The 24,140-nt window shown below is 42.0% G+C and overlaps 1 protein-coding gene across 2 annotated transcripts in view; it reads right to left on the bottom strand.

Annotated features, from left to right (window-relative positions):
* LOC115474599 (SPATS2-like protein) overlaps positions 1-24,140 on the bottom strand; it is a 126,718-nt gene that overhangs the window by 68,028 nt on the left and 34,550 nt on the right. The window contains exons 3-5 of one of the 2 annotated variants that reach the window (XM_030210128.1): positions 22,460-22,509; positions 19,201-19,432; positions 1,032-1,232 (exon numbers count right to left, since the gene is read on the bottom strand). In XM_030210128.1, coding sequence (XP_030065988.1) covers positions 1,032-1,232; positions 19,201-19,432; positions 22,460-22,509 — 483 coding nt within the window. The remainder of the gene's footprint in view (positions 1-1,031; positions 1,233-19,200; positions 19,433-22,459; positions 22,510-24,140) is intronic. The other variant, XM_030210129.1, reaches the window with a different exon arrangement.

Here is a 24,140-nt window from a genome sequence, read left to right as displayed (position 1 = left end):
CCTCTGGTCGCTGCTCACCAGCTCCTGCACCAGCAGCAACGCTTCTCAGCTTCAGACAGCGCCGACATCGGAGTACTGAAGGTAAACACCACAGACCCCCATCCCCCCACAGAGCTTCCAGCGCTGCCAAGCGCTCCTCCATTCAGTTCACTTCCTGCTTTTTAATTTAACCCCCCCCCCCCCCCCGCAGCACTTACCTCAGCAGCCTGAAGTAGATCTCTCTGGTTTTGTTTTTTTTTAATCAGGAGGGAGGAGAGAATAGCTGGGGCCAGAGAAAGCAGGGTACAGATGCCCAGGAACATGAAGGGGAAAGGGAGAGGGACCTGGCACCACCAGGTATACCCCCCCCAAAAAAAAATTCCCAAGATCTGGTACCTCAATCCTGATCCAGGCTCAAGGGCTAGGAGCCGAATCAATCCAGAGCTGCAGTTATGACCCTCCACCTGCTAGATAGAGAGAATACTATATGTGCACATGACCACATATAGCTATCTCTGAAGTTCTCTATCTCCATCTGCTGGTAGAGGGACATAACCCAAAAGTCTCTATCTGTGGGATGCCATGGAAGCGCATGTCTAAAAGATTTGTCTACGGTATCAGATACCCTTGCAGCAACTCTGCATAGCACATATATATTTATCTGGCTTTAAAAGAGGTATTCCCAGGGTGTGTTTAAATTGAGCAAGAAAAACAGTGTAAGTTATAGCAAGTGAAACTGCACAGCAAGAAATGTCTTTACACAGTGCTGTTCAAAGCATTGCTATCTCCTGGTGCTGAATATATTAAACCACTTAAGAAGTTGATTCTTCTTTTGGAAGAAATCCTATGAAGGTCTTTTTTGATTAATAAGTGCTCTTCATAGACTTCTCATTGGATCCAATGTCAACATCTGTCAGAACAGATTTCGGATTCAATGTCAGGACAGATTTCCCCACAGTATTTTAGGAGCAGTCTTTGCTTTAAGTATTGCAAAACTTGGTCACTTTATCAACTGAAAATCATTGTTAAGGAGGGAATGTACAGCACTTTACCTCTTTTTTTGATGGAATCTGCCAGCTTTTCTTCAATATCAGCTACGGGGGCATGTAATTTAATGGATGTTGGTCTTGACCTTGGCTTGCTGTTAAGTTTCTGTTGAACTGATGATTTCACGTCCTGATGCATCTGTATTCCATTACAGGGCTGAGGGTGTAACTCTACTGACAGTCCATTCTGTTCTTCAATCTTCTTTTCTGTAGGGGAATATCACATGATAATTGGGGATAGCAGTGAAAACTTCACACATAATGGTCTGTATTATTGGAAATGGCAACATTTTGGTACAGGGTTGGTCAGTTACCTAAATCTTCAACCAGGAACATTAGAATATATGTCTCCTGCAAACAGATTATACAAAATTGTAGCATATTTATTTTTAAGGCTGCAGGAAGAGAGTAAGGATCTTTCATGTTAATTTTTGAAAAGGTATTCCAATAGAACTTACAGTGATAACAAATGCGATTTAAAGTTATCCAAAGATCTTAGGGGCAATTTTCCTGAAGTAAAGTTTGTCTTCCATGATCAAACATGCAATGGACCCTATGATCTCCACTTAACGGGAAATAAAATATGGGCCACAAAATGACATTTGGTGGATTGAGGATATTCTTCAAGAGTCAAATAGCATGCAATATTAACAGGCACCCTGTTGAAGAATACTGTGCACTACTGAACAATGGTACATGGCTCAGTAGTGTGCATTATTAGGCCACAGTATGCACTATTAGTGACCCTACCCCTCAAAAAGAAACAAATGTAAAAACCACAATAAAATGGAAAACAAATCCCATACATGAAACAGGAAACTAAACAAAACATAGAGGGGCATAATTGAAAGGGGACAACCATCTTTAAGGGTGCCCATCTCTGAGGACGTCCCCACGAAGGGGCGGGGCATCCCGTATTATCGAAACAAAATGGGTGTCCATCTTTCGTTACAATAATACGGTCGGGGATGTCCAAATCTCAACATTTAGGTTAACCTTAGAGATGGTCGACCTAAATGTTGAGATGGTCGACCTTAGAGATGGACGATCTCGGTTTTCACCGATAATGGAAACCGAGGACGCCCATCTCAAAAATGACCAAATCCAAGGCATTTGGTCATGGGAGGAGCCAGCATTCGTAGTGCACTGGCCCCCTCACATGCCAGGACACCAACCGGGCACCCTAGGGGGCACTGCAGTGGACTTCACAAATTGCTCCCAGGTGCATAGCTCCCTTACCTTCGGTGCTGAGCCCCCCCAAACCCACTCCCCACAACTGTACACCACTACCACAGCCCTTAGGGATGAAGGGGGGCACAGACATGTGGGTACAGTGGGTTTCGGGTAGGTTTTGGAGGGCTCACATTTACCACCACAAGTGTAACAGGTGAGGGGGGGGGACGGGCCTGGGTCCACCTGCCTGAAGTGCACTGCACCCACTTAAAACTGCTCCAGGGACCTGCATACTGCTGTGATGGAGCTGGGTATAACATTTGAGGCTGGCACAGAGGCTGGAAAAAAATGTTTAAAAAAATTGGGGGGGGGGGGTTGGAGGGGGGTGGTGACCACGGGAGGAGTAAGGGGAGGTCATCCCCGATTCCCTCCGGTGGTCATCTGGTCAGTTCGGGCACCTTTTCGAGGCTTGGTCATAAAAAAAAGGGACCAAGTAAAGTCGGCCAAATGCTCGTCAGGGACGCCCTTCTTTTTTCCATTATTGGCCGAGGATGCTCATCTCTTAACCATGCCCCCATCCCGCCTTCGCTATGCTGCCGACAAGTCCCTGTAAACTTTGGTCGTCCCCGTAACGGAAAGCAGTTGAGGATACCCAAAATGGGCTTTCGATTATGCCGATTTGGGTGACCCTGAGAGAAGGACATCCATCTCCCGATTTGTGTTGAAAGATGGACGCCCTTCTCTTTCGATTATGCCCCTGATAGTAACATAGTAGATGATGGCAGATAAAGACCTGTAAGGTCTATCCAGTCTGCCCAACAAGATAAAACTCATAGCATAAGGTATGATGTGATACTACATATGCATACTTCCTTGACGAGACAGACGAGGCAGAGGGGTAATAACAATTCACAATAAACCACTAGCCCTGGTTGATTCCCTCACACAAAAATTAAATGGAATAGAACCAGTACTCCTACAAGCCAATGCCCATCTCAGGATGGGAATCTTCTTGGTATATTGTCCACCATCTGGCACAGAAGAAGCCCTGAAAGACATGGAGGTGTATTTTCAAAGCACTTAGGCTTGCAAAGTTACATTGTAACCTATGGAACTTTGTAAATCTAAGTGCTTTGAAAATGACCCCCCCCCCCTATTAACATAGTAGATGACAGCAGATAAAGACCTGTAGGATCCATCCAGTTTGCCCAACAAGATAAAACTCATAGCATAAGGTATGATGTGATACTACATATGCATACTTCATCTTGATTTGTCCTTGCCATTTTCAGGGCACAAACCATAGAAGTCTGCCTGGCACTGGCCTTGTTCTCCAGCTACTGAAGCTGTCATCAAAGCCCCACTCCAGCCCATCCAAATCTGTCCAGCCACAATAAGGGCACAGACTGTAGAAGTTTGCCCAGCAGTGGCTTTGCTTCCCAAACCCAAAGTTTAATGGTTCTCTAATGAGAAAGATATTCCTTCTAATCTAGTTCTTTCTAATGGAATAGTTTTAAATGTAGAAAAAAGAATCTAGGGTCTTGGGCATCATCTTGGATTATTCCTTAACTTCTGAAGCTCTGATTAATCAAGTTTGAAAAAAACATCTTTTTTTTTTCCGTGTGCATCAATTGAGACTGATAAGGCCTTATTTCCATACATCACATTTTGTTTTGATGGTTCAAATGTTAGTTTTATCCAACTTGGACTATTATAATTCATTGTACGTTGGTCTAAGTAGTAAGTTCGCTAAATTACAGCTTTTACAGAATACTGCAATATGGCTAATTTTTCAATTGAGAAAGTATGATAGTGTTTCAAGTCACTTGAAAGAACTAAATTGGTTTCATGTTTATGCATGAATTACCTTTAAGGCTGTGTGCTTGGGGCCCTGTTTACTACAGTGACCTAGCATTTTATTTATTTATTTTCAATTACATTACAAGTATATACTTGTTTAAGAAAATTGGTTGATAGAGATAACAAATATCAAAGGAAAATTTTTACCATCTATATTAAACATTTCTCAAACCAATATAAGTCCATATAAAGGAGTTCAAAATTTCAATATTGTTGAAAATTTAGATAAACAAAAATATAATAGAAAAGATTAGACGGACGTGCATTGGACTCTATATTTCAATATCAAGCATCATTACTAGTTGGAAGATATTACTCCAACTGCCCTTCTTGTTGTAATAAATGACTCAAGTTGGGAAGGGTCATAAAATACAAAATTTTCAGATTGGTAGTTAACTAAACATTTGCACAGAAATTTAAGAAAAAAGGATGCTCCCAGTTGAATCGTTTCTTCTTTCTTCTGAAGAAATCTTTTACGGCGCACTTGTGTTTCCCTCGACACATCAGGATATACACTAATTTTTAGTCCCTTAAAAAGGTTTTCTCGATTTTTATAAAACAACTTTAATGTCCAAACTTTGTCCAGTGACAAGGCTACCGTAGCCACCAATGTGGCCGGTACTACTTGTTCTGTATCTGAAATTTCTAGTAATGCTGTTATATCCAGAGGTTGATTTTCTTGTACTTGTTGGTTTCTGGGTGGAATATAGAAAACTTGCGCAAATGGAGGTATATTCTCCTCCTTTATTTGGAGTATTCCCTTGAAGTATAATTTTAACATCTCTTGGTGCCATAGTAGTGACCTAGCATTTTTAGCGCGTGCACAAAATTTGCACGTGCTGTGTAGGCACCCATAGGAATATTGTGGGTGCCTACACAGTTAGCGCGCGCTAATGGTTATCGTGCACTAAAAGCACTAACGTGCCTCTAGCATGGCTTAGTAAACAGGGCCCTAAGTTTTTCAGGTAATATATCTGAACTCTTAATTCAACTTTTTTCTGTTTTTACAATTCTGTTCAAGTTCGTAAGAGTTTACAATTGAAAAATCTGTTTTTTAAGGATATTCGGTTCAAGAGTCAGCTTGGTTCTATGTTCTCTTTTCAGGCCATCTCCATGTGCAATAATTTACCTGCTCCGATTCGATGATAGTTAGACTATATATGATTATGCAAAAAGCTTAAAACTCTTTTATTTGATACATTTTATGGATGATTTTATGTTTATTGTTATGATGTATTCTTATTGTTTTCTAATTTTGTTGTGTTTTTCATTTATAAATCGCCTGGATCCTCCTGTTGGGATAGGTGCGGTATATAAAGGGGGAAGGGGGAATGGGACTTGATATACCACCTTTCTGTGGTTTTTGCAACTACATTCAAAGTGGTTTACATATTATATACAAGTACTTATTTGTACCTGGGACAATGGAGGGTTAAGTGACTTGCCCGGAGTCACAAGGAGCTGCAGTGGGAATCAAACCCAGTTCCCCAGGATCAAAGTCCGGTGCACTAACCACTACACAATTAGATTAGATTGCTGGAGTTGCCATCTACGCACTGCTAAGTTTGCTTCGTTCCATTCTTTCCATACAGGATTCCTTTGTGTTTATCACACACATTTTAAAATTCTGTTACCGTTTTCATCTCCACACCTCCCATGGGAGGCCATTCCAGGTATCATTCATTTCATTTCAGTATTTATATACCACTTACACTTATGTGGTTTACAGTTTCATTTTGCTCTCTGACTATTCCTGAGTTAGCCCCCCCTGCAACCTAAATTCATTACCTCTAGTTCTACCACCTTCCTGTCTCTGGAAAAGGTTTGTGTGCATATTAATATCTTTCAAATATTTGAATGTCATATCACCCCTGTTCCTTCCTCCAGGTTCCTTCCTTCAGGTCATCAAGTCTCTCCTCATACGTCTTGCGGGGCAAACTTCATATCATTTTCATTGCTTTTCTCTAAACTGCTTCAAGTCTTTTTACGTTCTTACCTATATACATACGACTTCCAAAACTGAACACAGCATTCCAGGTGGAGCCTCATCAATGACTTCTACAGGATCATCAACTTCTCCTTTCTTTTGCTGGTTATACCCCTCTCTGTGCAGCCTAGCATCCTGCTGGTCATTGTCACCACCTTGTAAAGCTGTTTCATCACATTGAGATCCTCAGACACCATCACCGCACGGTCCCCCTCCTGAGCTGTGCTCATCAATCTCTCGTCTCCTATCTCAAACATTTCCTTCAGATTTCTGCACCCCAAATGAATCACTCTGCACTTCACATTAAATTTTATCTGCCAGATCTCTGACCATTCTTCTAAATTTTAAAGATCTCTCACGGGTTCTACTTCCTCCAGGGTATCCACTCTATTTACTATCTTCATGTCATCTGCAAAAAGGCAATCTTTTCCTTCTAACCCTTCAGCAATGTCTCTCACATATATATTAAACAAACATTTTGGCCAGCATGCTCCTAAGAAACATTGCTATACATCTTTTGATAGCCCTTAGTCTTAGAAATTCATAACTGTATAAATGTATGATGTATTATTAAATCAGTGGCATAGCCACGGGTGGGCACAGGCCCACTTAGCAGCTGCACAGCAGCAATATGGCTGGCGGGGCTCTCCAAGCTCCAGCAGCTAAACAGTTCCAGCATCTCTCCCTCCAGGAAATTGGGGGGGGTCATCTAACTCCACTTCCCCAACTCCCCACCCCCACCCCAGGTAACTTAGGTCTTCATCAGTAGTGAGCAGCATCACATTTCTCCTGCTTGTGCCAGCTTCAACTTTCCCTCTAATGCAACTTTCTATTCATGGGACCAGGAAGTTATGTCCGAAGGAAGGCTTGGAGCTGGCGTGAGCAAGAGGAATGAGTTGCTGCTCGCTGCAACAAAGACCTAAAGGATTTAAAGGTACCTGGGGGTGTCAGGAGAGTGGAGTTAAGTGACCCCCCCCCCCCAACTGCCTAGGGGAGAGGGAGAGATGCCAGCCTGCAAGGGGGCAGGGTTGTCGTGCTCATCCACTTTGGGCTCAGGCCTGCCCAAAATTGGGTGTCTGTCTACACCCCTGGACTAAACAAATGATATATAAGACATACTTGTGTTAAAGAATTTACATGTGTGTGCAATGTGCATGGACTGCAAGTATGTGTAAAATGTAACTAAATGAGTTTGAAAAAAATATAAAACTGTGTATGCAAATAAACTAGATTCAGAAATGGATACACATGATGATTAACATATTATTCAGGCTAATGTAAGTGTTAGGATAAGTCAGAGTGCTTTTTAGAAGTACCCTGTGGAACTGGTACATTAAAAGCCCCTTTCACACTGGAAAGTTTCATTAATATTTAAAAATAGGAGAGTTCGTAAAATTTCTTGGGGTATTGTCTAAAACAGTAAAAGAGGGTTTGTTCAAGCTATGTTTGTACAAGCATAATCACATTATAATTTCTCTCACAAGTTACGTAAGCTGCAGCAACATTTTAGCCTAAGGTTATACCAGTCTCATAAATATATTCAGCTCAGAGGACTGTTAGTGGTCGATAAAAGGCACACATGTGTTTAGATGAATAAATATTTGTAACAATATCTGCAAACAAAGTGGAGGATATTAACAGGACATCTATGGTAGCTCCTTTCTCCATTTTTATGGCCATGAATATCTCTATTTACAACAATTGCTATTCAAGAAATCCTAAATATTTTTGGCATATGTACATTGGAGGCTAAAACACATGGGAGAAATCAAACCCACAAAATCAAGAAACAGTTTTTAAAATGTGTTCTATACTACTTAGGAAAAAATCAGGAACAAAAAAAATTACAAAATGCCCTATGAGAACTAGGAATAAAACTACTGAATCAACGGTTTTGTCCGACTTCAGACAAATTCTGACATTTAAAATCCCCCTTACCTCCCTCCCCCACCCCACATTTTATATGGACAAGATGTTGCTCAGTCAAAATTCATCTAGCAATAAATAATAAAAATTAAGAATGCAGGGGGTATGGTTTCACTTTCTTTGGATTTAGCTCATGTCTTTTCATTGATAGCTCAAGGTGAGCTACATTGAGGCACAGGAGATATTTCTCTGTTCCCAGAAGACTTATAATCTACCCCCCCCCCTTTTTTTTTTACAAAGTCGCTACAGCAGCCCCTAGTGTGGCTTTATAAAAGGGGGGGGGGTAAGTTTGTACCTGAGGCAACAGAGGGTCAGTGGCGTTCCTGGGGGGGCGGTGGGTGCGGTCCACCCCGGGTGCACGCCGCTGGGGGGGGGGGGTGCCGCACGCCTGTCTGGTCCGCTTGTTCCGTGCTCCCTCTGCCCCGGAACAGGTTACTTCCTGTTCCGGGGCAGAGGGAGCATGGAACGAACGAAGCCAACAGGCGCGCGGCACCCCCCCCCCCCCAGCAGGTAAAAATGAACGGGGGGGGGTGTCATTTCACCAGGGGGAGGTGTTGTTTCGCCGGGCGGGGGCACATCGGCGATCCGCCCCGGGTGTCAGCCGCCCTAAGAATGCCACTGCAGAGAGTGATATGACCTGCCTAAGATCACCAAGAGCATCAGCAGGACCTAAACCCTGTTTCTCAGGCTATTCCTCTAATCACTAAGCAACTCCTCCACTCCAGAGTCAGTGTTGCCCTGACAGACCCAGCCAGGTAATATTACTCACATCAGCCAAATAGTCAATCAACTATAGCACACATATTCAGCCCATATGAATTAAAGCTAATATTTATAAAGTTAATTAGCAGTCAGTATGCACTGACCTGTCACCGCGCGTGTAGCGTTTGAGCCCTTACTGCTAGATCAATGGGTGGCATTAAGGGCTCAGGCCATAAATAGGCACGCTTTCAATTTTACCACAGGCCCTTTTCTCGGCCCATTTTTCCCAGACGCAGTAAAAACTGGCCCGGTGTGCGCATAAAATACACTCCCACACTACCGTAGGCCACTTTTTGCCACAGCTTAGTAAAAGGACCCCCCGGTGCAGTTAGAGAAATACAGATCCTCTATTTTTTACATTATTGGCCCCAGACTTTGGAATGCCTTGCCTGCTGAGCTTCGTGCAGTACAAAGCATAATACAATTTAAGAAAGAATTAAAAACTTACTTTTTTCATCAAATGTATGGATAAGAGGAGCAATGAATTTAGTACATCACTTTTACTCTAAGATGTCTGAACGTTATGTCATTATGGACTCCTTTTACAAAGAGGCGGTACCTGTACCACTGCTTTGCCATGCGTGAATTCGGCACTGCAGCTGGGCTCCTGCAGGAATCCGGCAGTAGTGCCTGCTCCCAATGTGCGTCAGATTTATTTTAAATTTTTAGTGCTGGGGTAGCATGGGAGCCCTTTATCGCCTCCTAAATAGGCAGCAGTAAGGGCTCCTCCGGGAAATGGCCGCAAGGCAAGTGTTTCATTTACCACATGGCCATTTCTATCTCCCACCCAGAATTTCCTTTTACCAGATGATGGTAAAAGGGGGGCCTCTGCGCGCAGGTTTGCACCACCATAGGGCTCCTTTTACCACCACTTGGTAAAAGGGGCCGTTTATGATGATGATGTGAACTTATTTGTTTTTACGTTGTTTTTTTGTGCTTAATATTGTTTGTCTTATATACTGTGTCTGTGATATGTTATCCGCTTAGAATTTGGAGACAGTGTGGAATATAAATATATTTTATTATTATTATAAGTACTAGTCCTATATAATAATTTGTACCTCCAACGTTCTCTGGCTGGCTGGGTTCGTAACATCTCCTGATGTCAGCAAGCCTCCAGCATTCCCTTCCCTCTCACTGTCCCACCCTCACATAACGATGTAATGACATCAGAGGAGGGCGTAACAGTGAGAGGGAAGGGAACGCTGGAGGCGAGCTGACGTCAGGATGTTACGAACGGAACGGAAGCCAGCCAGCCAGAGAACTTTCAGGTACAAATCAGTGGACACAGATGGGAGGACAGGGAAGAGGAGAATCGCTGGACATGGAGGGCATGAGATGGGAGGGGAGGGAACAATCGCTGGACATGGAGGGGAGGGCAGGGGGAGAGAGGAAAAAAAACGCTTACACGAGAGCCTTCCTAGGGCCCATTTCATTGTTGTCGAAACGGGCTTGGTTCCACTAGTATTCTGTAAATTTATGCATGCATCTGGCGTCTAATTTTAGGTGACCTGTTAGAGAAAGAAGAGGACAGTGCCAAGCAGCCCTTGCCCAGGAATTCCTTTCTACAGTAGATAGAGTGTATATGAAATGGCACCATCCGGAGGGTGGGTAACTTTCTAAAAGACAATTTATGCAGGTAATGTACTGTTATATATCTCTTAAAACTGCCCATATAAAACCCAATTGTGCATGGGGCAGCTGGATTGGAACTGGGATATCCAGGTTGGAATGTACACATTCTCCCAAGTGGCCTAATGGTTAGGGTGGTGGACTTTGGTCCTGGGGAACTGAGGAACTGAGTTCAATTCCCGGCACAGGCAGCTCCTTGTGACTCTGGGCAAGTCACTTAACCCTCCATTGCCTGCCGCATTGAGCCTGCCATGAGTGGGAAAGCGCGGGGTACAAATGTAATAAAAATAAATAAAATAAAAATAAAATACATATAAGGTCACTGTGAAATACACATGCAAGTGCTAGCACATCCAGTAGGAGCAGCCGTTTTAGTAAGAAACCTATTCGGTAAAAGAGCAGCATCACTTGGGAGTCTGAATGTGGAAGTCCTGCTTTTATAACCTGCATGAGTGTCAGCATTTACACATGTAAGTGCTGGATTTTACAAAACCTCACATCTAGGAACAGCCAACTGAATAAACTTTTTTTTCAGGTGGTTTTAAATACAATCCCCCCCCCCCCCCCCCCCACACACACACACAATCACTCATGTAAATTCTAAGCTCAAACAAGCATATGACATGCATGTAACATAGTATCATAGTAAATGACGGCAGATAAAGACCTGTACGGTCCATCCAGTCTGCCCAACAAGATAAACTCATTTTACATGTTATGTGATACTTTATATGTATACTCGAGTTAGATTTGTCCTTGCCTTTCTCAGGGCATAGACCATAGAAGTCTGCCCAGTACTGTTCTTGTGCTAAATTCTAAAGCTAACATCAAGCCCCTTAAAATTTACACTCCAGCCCATCCCTATCTATTCAGTCACAATCAGGGCATAGACCATAGAAGTCTGCCCAGCTCCCGTTGTCTCGAAACAGGTGTAAATGCCGATGTCTAGTTCTTTTTAAATATATGTGTACTGTCATTGCAAAGTCAGAATTAAAGGCATATTTTTCAGGGCTACACAAGCCACACACATATTCCCCCTTGCCTTGAAAACCATACTTATTGCAGATCTATACATGTAAATAGCAACTTCCTAACATCAATATATATATATATATATATATATATATATATATATATATATATATATATATATATATATATATATATATATAAAACAAATGTTCTGTATAAGGTATAGTAATTTGAAAATAGTTATAGTTAAACATACAAGCAAATTCTGATATAACTATTATATTCAATCTTTATTTCATTATAACACAATTACAAATTCTTATTATTATTCACTATATTAAAACCCACAATAAACCATTCATTCTTCATTCATACATACATAACTTCTATACATAACATTAAAATGTTCAAATATTATAACACACATATGATTGTCTCTATATATTTGCCAATTCAGTCTATAAGTAATAAGTCTCTCCAAGTACTCTTAATATAATCGATCACAAGTTTCAGGCTTTATCTTCTATGACCGTAATTACTTTAAAGTTCTTAGTGTTCTTCCAATGGCAACAATTTTCCGTTGAAAAAATGTAATCTGTTATGACTCTATTTGGTAAACGGAATTATATATCTTCTATAATTCTTCATAACAAATCCATCCTTTCTTCTCTTAATTAGCAAATCATATGTTTTCCTGTTTTTATTATGGATTTCTCCATCTTAATTTGGTCATTTGACTGACATACAACTATTAATTGTCTCCCTCATAGTTAGAAATGTGAAGACTTCATTGGTTTAAATAATATTTTTTTCTTTCTTTCTCCTTCACCAAAACCCAAAATACATACATACATACATACATATATATATATATACATACATACATACATACTGCATAAGCTTTCTAAAATTATCTCAATGTTTTGAGGACAATTTTCAAGGCAATTTACATAAGGAAAAAAACCCAGCATTTTATTTCTGTGAAATGACTGTCTAAAAATTGCCCTCCTCATATGCTTTTTCACAACCTGAGTCTCTCTAGTTGCACTGAGAAAAGTGTTCCCAGAAGAAGCGTTTAGGTTGGGGGAAGAAATGTATGCATGTATATAGCATTTTTTAAAAAACTTTTGTATGCACTCTTACAGCAAAACTATACCCTCAGAAGAAGCAGGTGAATGTGACCACACTGTGTACCTACAGTAAGTTTCAAAGTACATGCATGTTTTCACTTCGAGAACTGGTATAAAGACTATGGATAAGAAGTGCAAGCAGTCTGTCCTAATGCAGACAGTTTGAAAATTTACCTCCTTTATGTATGCTTAGTCTGATCTCTCAATTTCTACAGCCAAAAGCCTTTGAAAAAGAGCTGTTTGGGGGCTGGTCAAATGGCTCCCTGGAATTTTGGAATTCCTAAACTTCTTGAGTCAGCCAGGGCAGGGCATATTGCACAAGTGACATTAACAACCCCTAGAGAAGGGAGACACTGCTATTGCAAAATGGTGATAACCACTGGACATATTCAGGTTGCAGGTTGTACAGAGTTCCAGAAGGAGCTTCAGTGTTTGGGCCCTGGCCAAGGGCTATAACTGCAGTGATAGGACTAACTAGTAAGAAGGAGAATGGGGGATTGACAAAAATGGGGTGAAATGCTGGATAATTACAAAGGCTTATAATAGCACAGCCCTGAAGAGGCTGGTTCAGAATTAAATCCAGATATACTAAGCTTTTCCACAAAGACACAAAAGGTGGAAGAAATAACCTTAACATACTGTCCTTTGTTGGAACCCCAAAGGAGCAGGAGAAACTTGCTGTCGAATGTAAAGGCCGAATGAGGGAAGCTCGCATCCTGGAACTAAATGTGTGGCTTCATGGATGGTGCTGACACAAGTGCTTCGGTTTCCTTGAAAATGGAATGATTTTCCAAGCGGCGATGGTGTTCATCTTTTAAGGAAGGGACGAAGTGTCTTCAGTAACAGACTGGCTAAAGTACTAAAGAGTGCTTTAAACTAAATCTGCTGGGGATGAATGAGAAAAGCCCCAAAGTCACTAACAATCCTCAGGAAGGTAAGGCATCAAATACTCCTATAGAAAGGGGGGAAAAAAGGGTAACATACCAATGCCCATACTATGATAAACAAATGCCTAGCTCTAAAGGCTGCAATGATGGAAGCCGACTTGGATATAGTGGCGGTCACGGAGAACCATGACTGGTTATACCTGGTTATAATCTATTCAAGTAGGACAGGGTAGGAAACAAGGGTGGAGTAGCATTCAGGGCCGGTCTTAGGCAGGGGCGACAGGAGCGGTCACATAGAGCCCCACCCTTCCAGGGGCCCCACAGCGCTACCTCCCGCTCCCCGCCATTCGATCCTCAGCTTTCCTTCCAGCCGCCCTGTGTTTAAAAGTCACGGCAGAGGCAGAGAAAAAGCAGTCTCGCCTCCAGCTTTCCTTTTTCTCTCAGTATGCCACCTTCATGGAAACCGGAAACAGGAAATTGCATCAGAGAAAGGTGATACACTAAGAGAGAAGGGAAGGCTACAGGCGAGCCTGCTTTTTCGCTGCTGCCGCTGTGACATTTAATATACAGAGTGGCTGGAAGGAAAGTAGGGCTGTGGAGAGCTGAAGGCGCATGTGGGGTTGGGGTTGGAACTGAAAAGGGAGGTAAGGTGGGGGCTGGAGCGAGTCACTGGACATGGAGGGGAGGGCAGAGGAGAATCGCTGGACATGGAGGGGATGGGAGGGGAGGGCAGGGAACAGAGGAGAATCACTGGATGTGGATGAGAGGGGAGGACAAGGGGCAAAGGAGAATCGCTGGACTTGGATGGGAGGGGAGGGCTGAGGAGAATCGCTGGACATGGATGGGAGGAGAGGGCAGGGAAGAGAGGAGAGTTGCTGGACATGGATGGATGGATGGACGGGAGGGCAGGAGAAATGCTGGACATTGATGGAGGTGAGGGAAGACAGGAAGGAGATGCATATGGATGGAGGGGAGGGGAGAGAGGAGAAATGCTGGACATAGATGGAGTGGTGGGCACGGAACAGAGGAGAAATGTTGGAGGGAAGGAAAGACAGAGGAAGGAGAAGCACACGAATGGAGGGGAAAGGAGAGAGAAGAAATGCTGGACATAGATGGAGGGGAGGGAAGACAGAGGAAGTAGATGCCCATAGATAGAGGGGAGGGGGAGACTAGAAATGCTGGACTTGAATGGAGGGGAGGGAAGACAGAGGAGGAGATGCACATGGACTTAGGGGAGAGAGGAGAAATTCTGGACACGGATGGAGGGAAGGGAAGAGTTCAAATGCTGGATAAGGATGGAGGAGAGGGAAGAGAGAGGAAGGAGATGCATATGGATGGAAGGGAGGGAAGAACGAGGAAGGAGATGCATACTGACGGAGATGAGGGAAAGGGAAAAGAGAAAAACTAAACATGGCTGGAGAAAATAGGCAAAAGCTGGATCCACTCTATACCTCCTCCAGTCAAGTCCACAGAGGGCCCAACGTTTACCTATGGATGTAGGGCAAGAAATGAAGAAGAAAGGAGGAAAGTAAAGAAATAAATGGTAAGGAAGCCCTGGAAGTGGAGTTAAGGGAGCAGATAGAGAACAGCAGAATCAGATACTGGGACCAACATGATCAGAAGAACAAAATCACAAGACAACAAAGGTAGAAAAAATAATTTTATTTTCATTTTAGTATTTTAGTATTCATGTCCAATTTGGGAATTTACATATGCTGTCTTATTTTGCAATGTATAGCAATGTTCTGTTTTTCTGGTATTGTGCTGCATGCAGAGTCTGTATGCTAATTTGGTTTGTGTCATTTTGGGTATACTGGAGCTGTAACAGCTTACAGAAATTATTTATAATGAAAAAAAACCCGTTATTTTTCTTCTCCTGTACTGGTGTAATATTTTCAATGATTACTGTTGATATGCGCCATGGCTGGTAAAAGGGTGTGGCTAAATGTGCCAACTTTGTCCAGTTCAGCACATTATTAGCAGCCAAGTTCATAGAAAGTTAATTATGTTCAGTGGAAAATAAATCTGTTGGCTCAGGCTGCTTGCTATCTGAATATTCAATTGCTGTTTCATTATTGCTACCAAGTATTACATATTAAAGGGATTAATTTTAATTAATTTATCCAGTCCTTACATGCACATGGTTTTGCTTTTTAAACCCAAAGGTTTCCTAGTATATCATTTTTCATGTTTGAATTAAATTTTTGTATACAAGTTTTGCTTGATTTGTCTTTATTTGAAATAAAAGAAAATGTTTAAAACATATCTTGTCAACAAGGGGCGGCGTTGAGTGGGGGTGTGGCAAGGTGGGGACAGGGCTAGGTGAGACTGGGTGGGGCCCCAGCGAACTGGTCTGCACAGGGCCCCGCAATTGCTAAGACAGGCACTGGTGGCATTATATGTTAAGAATAATATCAAAGTCCAACCAGTCCAACCACACTAAGGTAAGACCCATGGTTCAAGGTTCAGGGCTGAGAATGGAGAAGCCCTCCATGCTCAATCAGGGTAAATATCCATAGACCGATCCCTATAGCTCCTACAGCTAAGGACTTGACCATGAGACAACAGATTGTAGACTGCGCCCTGGGTGTCAGGCCTGAGCAAGACAATATCATCCTGCTGTACCAGTTCAGCTGCATCATCTGCTGAAGGCAGAGAAATACTGGTAAGTTCCAGGGCTGCACCACACTTTATACCTGTAACAACATCACTGAATTGTTAGTATTCTCAGAGTTCATCTGTTGGACAAGGGGTATAATCCCACTTGTCTGGACTAGTCTAGTAGGATGACAAGGAAAAGTCACAATACTATATGTATCTGTTATCCTGTCATGACAATGTTATGAAAATTATGTAAGCCACATTGAGCCTGCAAATAGGTGGGATAATGTGGGATACAAATGCAATAAATACAAATAAAAGACAAGGAAAAGTCAATTAAGTGATTTCACCTCCTTTCTTCTTCCAATGGGCATCGTCTTCCACTCACCCTTGTTCAAGTGCTGGCATAAGGGATAAGGCAGAGGAAGTGGGAATAAAGTACCTACTCGGGATTGTCGAGACTGGGTCTCGGAACCAGAACCCAGTCCCTCCCCAAACTGATACCCTCAGCTGCACTTTCTTGGGACACCAGCCTGACCAATCTCAAAAAAAAAAAAAAAAGAAAAACTACAAACAAAAGAATCTTATCACATCAGCAATGTTTATTCTTACCAAGATTATGAACTAAAGAATTTATTAGCAGCAGAATAAAAGCAGGGGAATTGGAAACATAAGAAAAAGGGAAAAGCTGGTGAGAGGAACACATATCTTATTGTTGGGTGAGACCAACACTGAGAGATTTTCAGTGTTCTCTCCTGTCCCTCCCATACAGGTCACTTATACACAATTTCTCTTAGCTCAGTGCAAAAAAGCTGGTTCTGTAATATGTCATTGTATTTTTATTAAATGATTGAGAAGGCACATAAAAGATGCATTTCACGAGTTCTCATTGGGCACATTCTTTGTTAGAAGCTTCTTATTACAGTTATACAAAGTAAGGGTCATAGTCCTGAGGAAAAGGTCACATTCTCAGGAACCAGTTTGTTTGTCTGTTCCATCTTTTCTCCCTCGCCTTAGGGCCAAGGTCTCTTCACCTGGCCCTATATTCCTTCTTCCCACACCCTTTTAGCAATAAATATAGTGCTGATGGAACAATGGCCCTTATCTCCAGCTGGCTCCCTCTTTGATGCACACATAGTCGTGGATGTAATTATACAATAGCAGAGTTCCTCTCCTCAGAGAAGGGGGGGGGGGTTCTAAGGTAATTGTTTAATTTCTTTGGCCTGAGCCATGCAGGGAAATGAATTTTTTGATCCTCATTAAGAGAAATTAATTTAATATCTCACCGCCTATAGATACATACTGGGCCTTCATATTTACTAGGCCATACTCTCAACATACCCAAGCTAAAGGTGTGATATGGAATGGATGTCAGTGACAAGCAGGAGTTCATGCAGGATGGCTGCCCTAGGGGAAGTAAGACCCATTCCATGGGATAGGCAAGACAGAGAAGGTGAAGCAGTAGCTAAGGTTGTGTTATCATTAACTTCTTGGTTAAGCGAAAAGATGGCGTTGTACAGACTTCTACAGTCCGGATGTATGCATCTATAAATTAATTCTGAAAAAGAATCTGAAAGTAGCTTTCAGGTTTGTAACTATGTGACTGAGGCTAGTTCACCCTGTAATGTGTTGAGGCTGACTTCACATAACATATGATTTAAACTATGCTGCAGCCAAACTATTGAGCAGACTAGATGGATCATATAGGTATTCATCTGCTGTCATTCACTCTGTTACAGTGTCACTTCACAGACAATACAGTATCAGATGAGCTGGGAGGCTGCATGGCTTGAGTTGGGTTCAACTATGCTGGAATAAAGAAACTCAGCTGGTATAATGGTAGGGGCCCAGTCAGCAGAGGGGAAGATGGTGCCTGACTGGTCTTATGGTGGGTGATATAGTGGAGAGGACAGATAGCTCAGGAGATTTCATGATAATAAACAGACAGCAAAGAAAGGGTAAAAAAAACTGCAGGAAGACTGGGCATCTGAATGGCAGATGAAATTTAATGTGGATAAATGCAAAATGATGCACATTGGGAAAATCCAAATCATAGTTACGTGATGGTAGGTTCCACCTTAGGAGTCAGCAGTAATACGCTGAAATATTCTGCTCAGTGTGTGGTGGCAGCCAAAAAAGCAAGCAGGATGCTAGGAATTATAAGGAAAGTGATAGAAAGTAAGACAAAGAAATAATGCTTCTGTATCGCTCCATGGTGTGACTTCACCTTGAGTATTGTGTGCAGTTCTGGTCACTGTATCTCAAAAAAAGATATAGCAGAATTAGAAAAGGTTCAAAGAAGAACAACAAAAATGATAAAGGGGATGGAACTCCTCTCATATAAGGAAAGGCTAAAGAGGTTAGAACTTTTCAGCTTGGAAAAGAGACGGCTGAGTGGGGGGGATATGATAGAGGTCTATAAAATTCTCAGTGGGGTAAAATGGGTAAACTTTAATCGATTCTTTCAAAAAGTACTAAGACTAGGGGAAACTCGATAAAGTTACATGGTAATACTTTTAAAAAGAATAGGAGGAAATATTTTTTCAGTCAACAAATAGTTAAGCTTTGGAATTCGTTGCCAGAGGATGTAGTAACAGCAGTTAGCGTTTCTGAGTTTAAAAGAGGTTTATACAAATTCTTGTGGGGAAAAGTCCACAATCTGCTATTGAGATAGAAATGGGGAAAGTCACTGATGCCCCTGGAATTGGTAGTATGTAATCTTGCTACTATTTGGGATTCTGCCAGGTACTTTTGACCTGGATTGGCCACTGTTGGAAGCAGTATACTGGACTAGATGGACCATCAGTCTGCCCCAGTACAACTATTCTTATGAAGGTCCAAAGGGTTAATACTTCTGATTATTGCAACTGATTATATTGTGCATTGTTTAATGAAGCTCTGACCCCTGTTATCCAACAATAGCTCTTTTTGGAATGTTATCATGGTTTATATTTTACTTATTGGAATTTTCTTTTATGTATGATATTTTGCTTTTCCTTGGTCCATACAGTAGATTGCTATCATAATCATAAAAATTTAATCTTGAGAATTTGGGGGGCAGGCCAGGATGGAATCCCAGGTCAAAACAAACTTCTGAAAATTATCTTTTATTTTTTCTCTGAAAAGAAGCCATTGTTCTGATTTCTCACGACATTAAGTGTTTTCAAATGTGAGGAAATGTTTGACTTATAGAAATAAAAGCTTCTCTGAACTCCCTTATTGTGTCTTCTGTATAGCAAACTAACCTGTGATTTCTGGGTGTATCAAAGATGGTTTCTCAAGGGTGGAGGTTTTATCCTTATGACAAATTATTTCTGTCTTCTCATTGGTAAATTCACTGGAACAGTTGTCCTTATCACAGTCTTTGAGATGGTAGCCATAAATCCCTTGAGGTCCTTCTGATGCTATATTAGCTTTGTCACCATTATCTTTAATACACTGTTGGTGTTTAGCCTTGCTTTTCTTTTTCTTGTTGACCTAAAATGAGAACAATCACACAGAAACCTTATTTTACATTAAACTAGTGGGTGAAAGAAAAAAAAAGACAGATAACTGAAGCCCTATTTTGCATAGGGGCTGTTTCTAAGAGCCTGATATTCAGCAGGTGGTGGGCAGCGCATTTGCTGTCAGCTGTTGGCCTTAAACCTGGATATTCAATGCCAGGCTATATCTGGCAACTGGAATTGAATATCCTGGTTTATTTAGGCTGCTAAAAAGTTAACCAACTATGCCGATATTCAATGTTAACCGGTTAAAGAGGGTAGAGAAAGTCATACACCAACTGTCTGTTCAGTACAGGAAGGTCTCAAGTAAGGTTCCTAGCAGTTGGTGTATGACTTTCTCTACCCTCTTTAGTATAGTAATAATCTGCTTGTTATATATTTTTAGAGATAGACGGTACTGCTCCTTAAGAAGCTGTTGGCGAAACGGGAGCTCGCTGTAGGGTGTACCGGGAGTCCTGTATGAGAAAGCAGCAGAAGATAAGTGTACCTTTTAAGTAATATGAAGTAAAGTGACATTACTAAGGATTAAAAAGCTAAAAAATTATGCAGAGGTTTTTCGGCTAATGAGGATGCTCGTGGTAGGCGAAACTTTGCAGAGTAAAGTAATCAAAGTGCCTCCAAACGAGTCAGTGAGCCTATAAATTTAAAAGATTGGCTCACTGAGCGTCTGAAGCCTTTTCCTCTGTAGTAAGATAATAGAGGGAAACTGTCTTGCTTTTCGAGGATACTATATTTCTTTGGCAACTGTCTGTCTAAATTTCTTATATATTTCTTTCCTAACAGACTTTTATCTAGTCCCTTCTTCCTCTTTCTTGAAGACTTACATTTCTGTAGGTACCTTTTTCTTTCTTTTTTTTTCTATATTATATGTCCTATCATCCTTTTTTCTTTAATGCCCAACAAATGGTTTTCCTGGCAACATGTAATGATGTTGCATTTTGTAAAACTTGATAAGAATAAAATAATAAATTCAAAAAGGAATGGTGAGAAAAACTGAGAACATTGATACACCTCTGTATAATTACATGGTGCAATTGTTTCTTGAGTATTGTGTAGAGTTCTGTTCACCCCATCTCTAGTGGAACTAAAACAGTTTCAGAGAAGGGTGACAAAAATGACAAAGAGAATGGAAACACTGCCCTCCTCCCTCACCTTATAAAGAAAGGCTAAACAGTTTAGAGCTTTTCAGTTTGGAAAAGAAAAGACTGAGAAGAAACAATGCAGAAGTTTACAAAATAATGAGTGGAGTGGGAAGGGAAAACACATCACGAAACAAATAATCAGCAGATCTGGACAAGTTCCCGGTGGCTTACTAGCCAGGCAGACTTAGGAGAGCCGTTACTTATTCCAGGAAATGAACTATGAAATAGTGATCTACTGTCTGGGATCTGCCTGGTATTTGTGATGTGGACTGGCCACTGTCAGAGGCAAGATGTTGGCCTTGGTGGACCTTGTTTTCACTTAGCATGGCTTATCTTATGGTTCTCCATAGATTGGCATTGTATGTTTTGGTACGGTTCATTATTGCTGTGGATTACTAGCTGCTGGAGCTCATAGCAAACCCTTCAATTTGACACAATATTTTTCAGATTTAAGGAAAAAATGATCACTGCATCCTTAAATACATATCCTGAGCAAATGGTATACAGGCCGGTAAGTCTGACTTCTGTGGTAAGTAAATAAATGGAAACACTTTTAAAACAGAGAATAGTAAAGTTTTTGAAATCCAATGGATTACAGGACCCGAAGCAACATGGTTTCATTAGAAGCAGGTCTTATCAGACAAATCTGATTAACTTCTTTGACTGGGTGACCAGAAAGTTGGATCAAGGGAGAGCACTAGATGTGGTCTATTTAGATTTTAGCAAGCCTTTGATATGGTTCCGCACAGACGACTAATAAATAAACTGAGTGTCCTCAGTATGGGCCCTAAATTTACTGACTGGGTTAGTTGAAGGTGACAGAGGGTAGTGATAAATGGAGCTCATTCTGAAGAAAAGGATGTTACCAGTGGTATGCCGCAAAGTTCAGTTCTTGGCCTTGTTCTTTTTAACATTTTTATAAGCGATATTCCTGAAGGGCTGTCTGGTAAAGTTAGCCTCTATGCTAATGATACCAAAATCTGCAATAGGGAAGACACCCCTGATGGTGTGGATAACATGAGGAAGGACTTAGCAAAGCTAGAGGAATGATCTGGAATTTGGCAGCTTAGCTTTAATGAAAAAAAAAATGCAGGGTCATGTATTTGGGCTGAAGTTGGGGATGAAGAACTTTTTGCACAAAAGAGGCGCGGGACTTGGATGAGATCATATGTACACCCAAGAAGGATGCTTGGGTGTACGGGAGAGGAACGGCCAATTGGAAAAAGATGATGATGCCCCTCTATAAGACTCTGGTGAGAACTCATTTAGAATATTGTGTACAATTCTGTAGATCGCACCTCCAAAAAGATATAAACAGGATGGAGTCAATCCAGAGGGCGGCTACTAAAATGGTCAGTGGTCTTCATCATAAAGCGTATGGGGACAGACTTAAGGATCTCAGTATGTATGCTTTGAAAGAAAGGCGGAAGAGGGGAAATATGATAGAGGCACTTAAATACCTATGTGGCATAAATGCACAGGAGGTGAATCTCTTTCAATGAAAGGAAGCTCTGGAATGAGAGAGCATAGGATGAAGGTGAAAGGGGATTGACTCAGAAGTAATCTGAGGAAATACTTCTGCACTTTTGGAATGGCCTCCCGATGGAAGTGGTGGAGACGAAAACAAAATCTGAATTCAAGGGAGCTTGGGACAAGTACATACAATCTCTAAGGGAGTGATAGGGAGAGAAGATGGAATGAATGGGCAGACTGAATAGGCCATATGGTCTTTATCTGCTTACATTTTGCTATGTTTCACAGCATTACCAGCACATAACAAGCATTGGTTTGTTGCAGGTCAAAGACATCAGTGTTATGAAATGATGGTAACATTTTAAATGTAAATACTCAAATTTTACCTTCTTCTTCCCTGTCGTATTCCATTCTTTCAGAACCTGGACTGCACGACCTAGAAAACGATACACAATTTTTCAAACTGTGTTATCTGGTAAAATAAATGAGTACAAAATGTACCCTCTCACTGAGAATTCACTTATGTGAGAGTGCCATTCTTCTAGGCATGGCATCATCTATGACTGACAGTACCTACAAACTTGAAACTCCAGATTATAGCACTAGGACACTAGCAGGCTTATTTTCAAAAGAGAAGGGCACCCATCTTTTGACACAAATCGCGAGACGGGCGTCCTTCTCTCAGGGTCGCCCAAATTGGCATAATCGAAAGCCGATTTTGGGCGTCCCCAACTGCTTCCCGTCGCGGGGACGACCAAATTTCCTGGGGCCGTGTCAGAGGCATAGCGAAGGCGGAACTGGGGTGTGCCTAACAGATGGGCATCCTCGAGCGATAATGGAAAAAAGAAGGGTGTCCCTGACGAGCACTTGGCCGACTTTACTTGGTCCATTTTTTGTTACGACCAAGCCTCAAAAAGGTGCCCGAACTGACCAGATGACCACCGGAGGGAATCGGGGATGGCCTCCCCTGACTCCCCCAGTGGTGACTAACCCTCTCCCACCCTGAAAAAAACAACTTTAAAAACTTTTTTGCCAGCCTCAAATATCATAATCAGGTTCATCACAGCAGTATGTAGGTCCCTGGGGGGGTGGGGGAGGTATGTGTGTGTCAGCGGAGGTATAGCGAAAGCATGGACGTCCTTCTTTCAAACATTTTGAATGTCCTGAACTTCCCCCCCCCCCCCCCCCCCCCACAGGGACGGCCAAATTTCGAGGGGGTGGAGTGGAGGAGTGGCCTAGTGGTTAGAGCACTGGTCTTGCAATTCAGAGGTGGCCGGTTCAAATCCCACTGCTGCTACTTGTGATCCAAAATCCAAATAAATAAATAAAGGGGGTGTAGAAGGCATAGCAAAGGCATGAATGTCCTTCTCACAGAAACATCCACATTTTGGACCCATTCTCAAAAAAAAAAAAAAAAAAAAGACATCCCTGACGAGCACTTGGACGTTTTCACCTGGACTTGTGTTTTTCTACGGTTGTAGATGGCTATTATACACGCAGCTTGTCTGCATGTATGAAGCTGTCTTTGGCATGCGAAGAGCAGCCACGCATAACGCCTGGCTGCTCTGCACTGGCTTCCCCTCCTTAGGAAGGAAATCGTTTGCAAATGAGCTAACAGCAAGCAGCTCATTTGCATGCGATTTTCTTCATGCGTGCCCGTTCCTTTCCGAATTGCTAAGGGATCGGTAAGGGAAGGGCTTTTTCTGTTCAGTTAGTGCATCAGTTAGTCCACTGCAGTGCCCCCTAGGGTGCCCGGCTGGTGTCCTGGCATGTCAGGGGGACCAGTGCACTACGAATGCTGGCTTCTCCCACAACCAAATGAGTTGGATTTGGTCGTTTTTCAGATGGCATCCTCGGTTTCCATTATCACCGAAAACTGGGGATGACCATCTCTAAGGTCGACCATCTCAACATTTAGGTCAACCATCTCTAAGGTCAACCTAAATGTTGAGATTTGGGTGTCCCCGACCGTATTATCGAAATGAAAGATGGCTGCCCATCTTGTTTCGATAATACGGGTTTCCCCACCCCTTCATGGGGACATCCTGTGAGGACGCCCTCAGGAAA

Source organism: Microcaecilia unicolor, chromosome 7 (assembly GCF_901765095.1).
Source record: "Microcaecilia unicolor chromosome 7, aMicUni1.1, whole genome shotgun sequence".
Lineage (NCBI taxonomy): Eukaryota > Metazoa > Chordata > Amphibia > Gymnophiona > Siphonopidae > Microcaecilia > Microcaecilia unicolor.
Note: the sequence above shows the minus strand (reverse complement) of the source record. Positions and strands in the feature narration are given on the sequence as shown.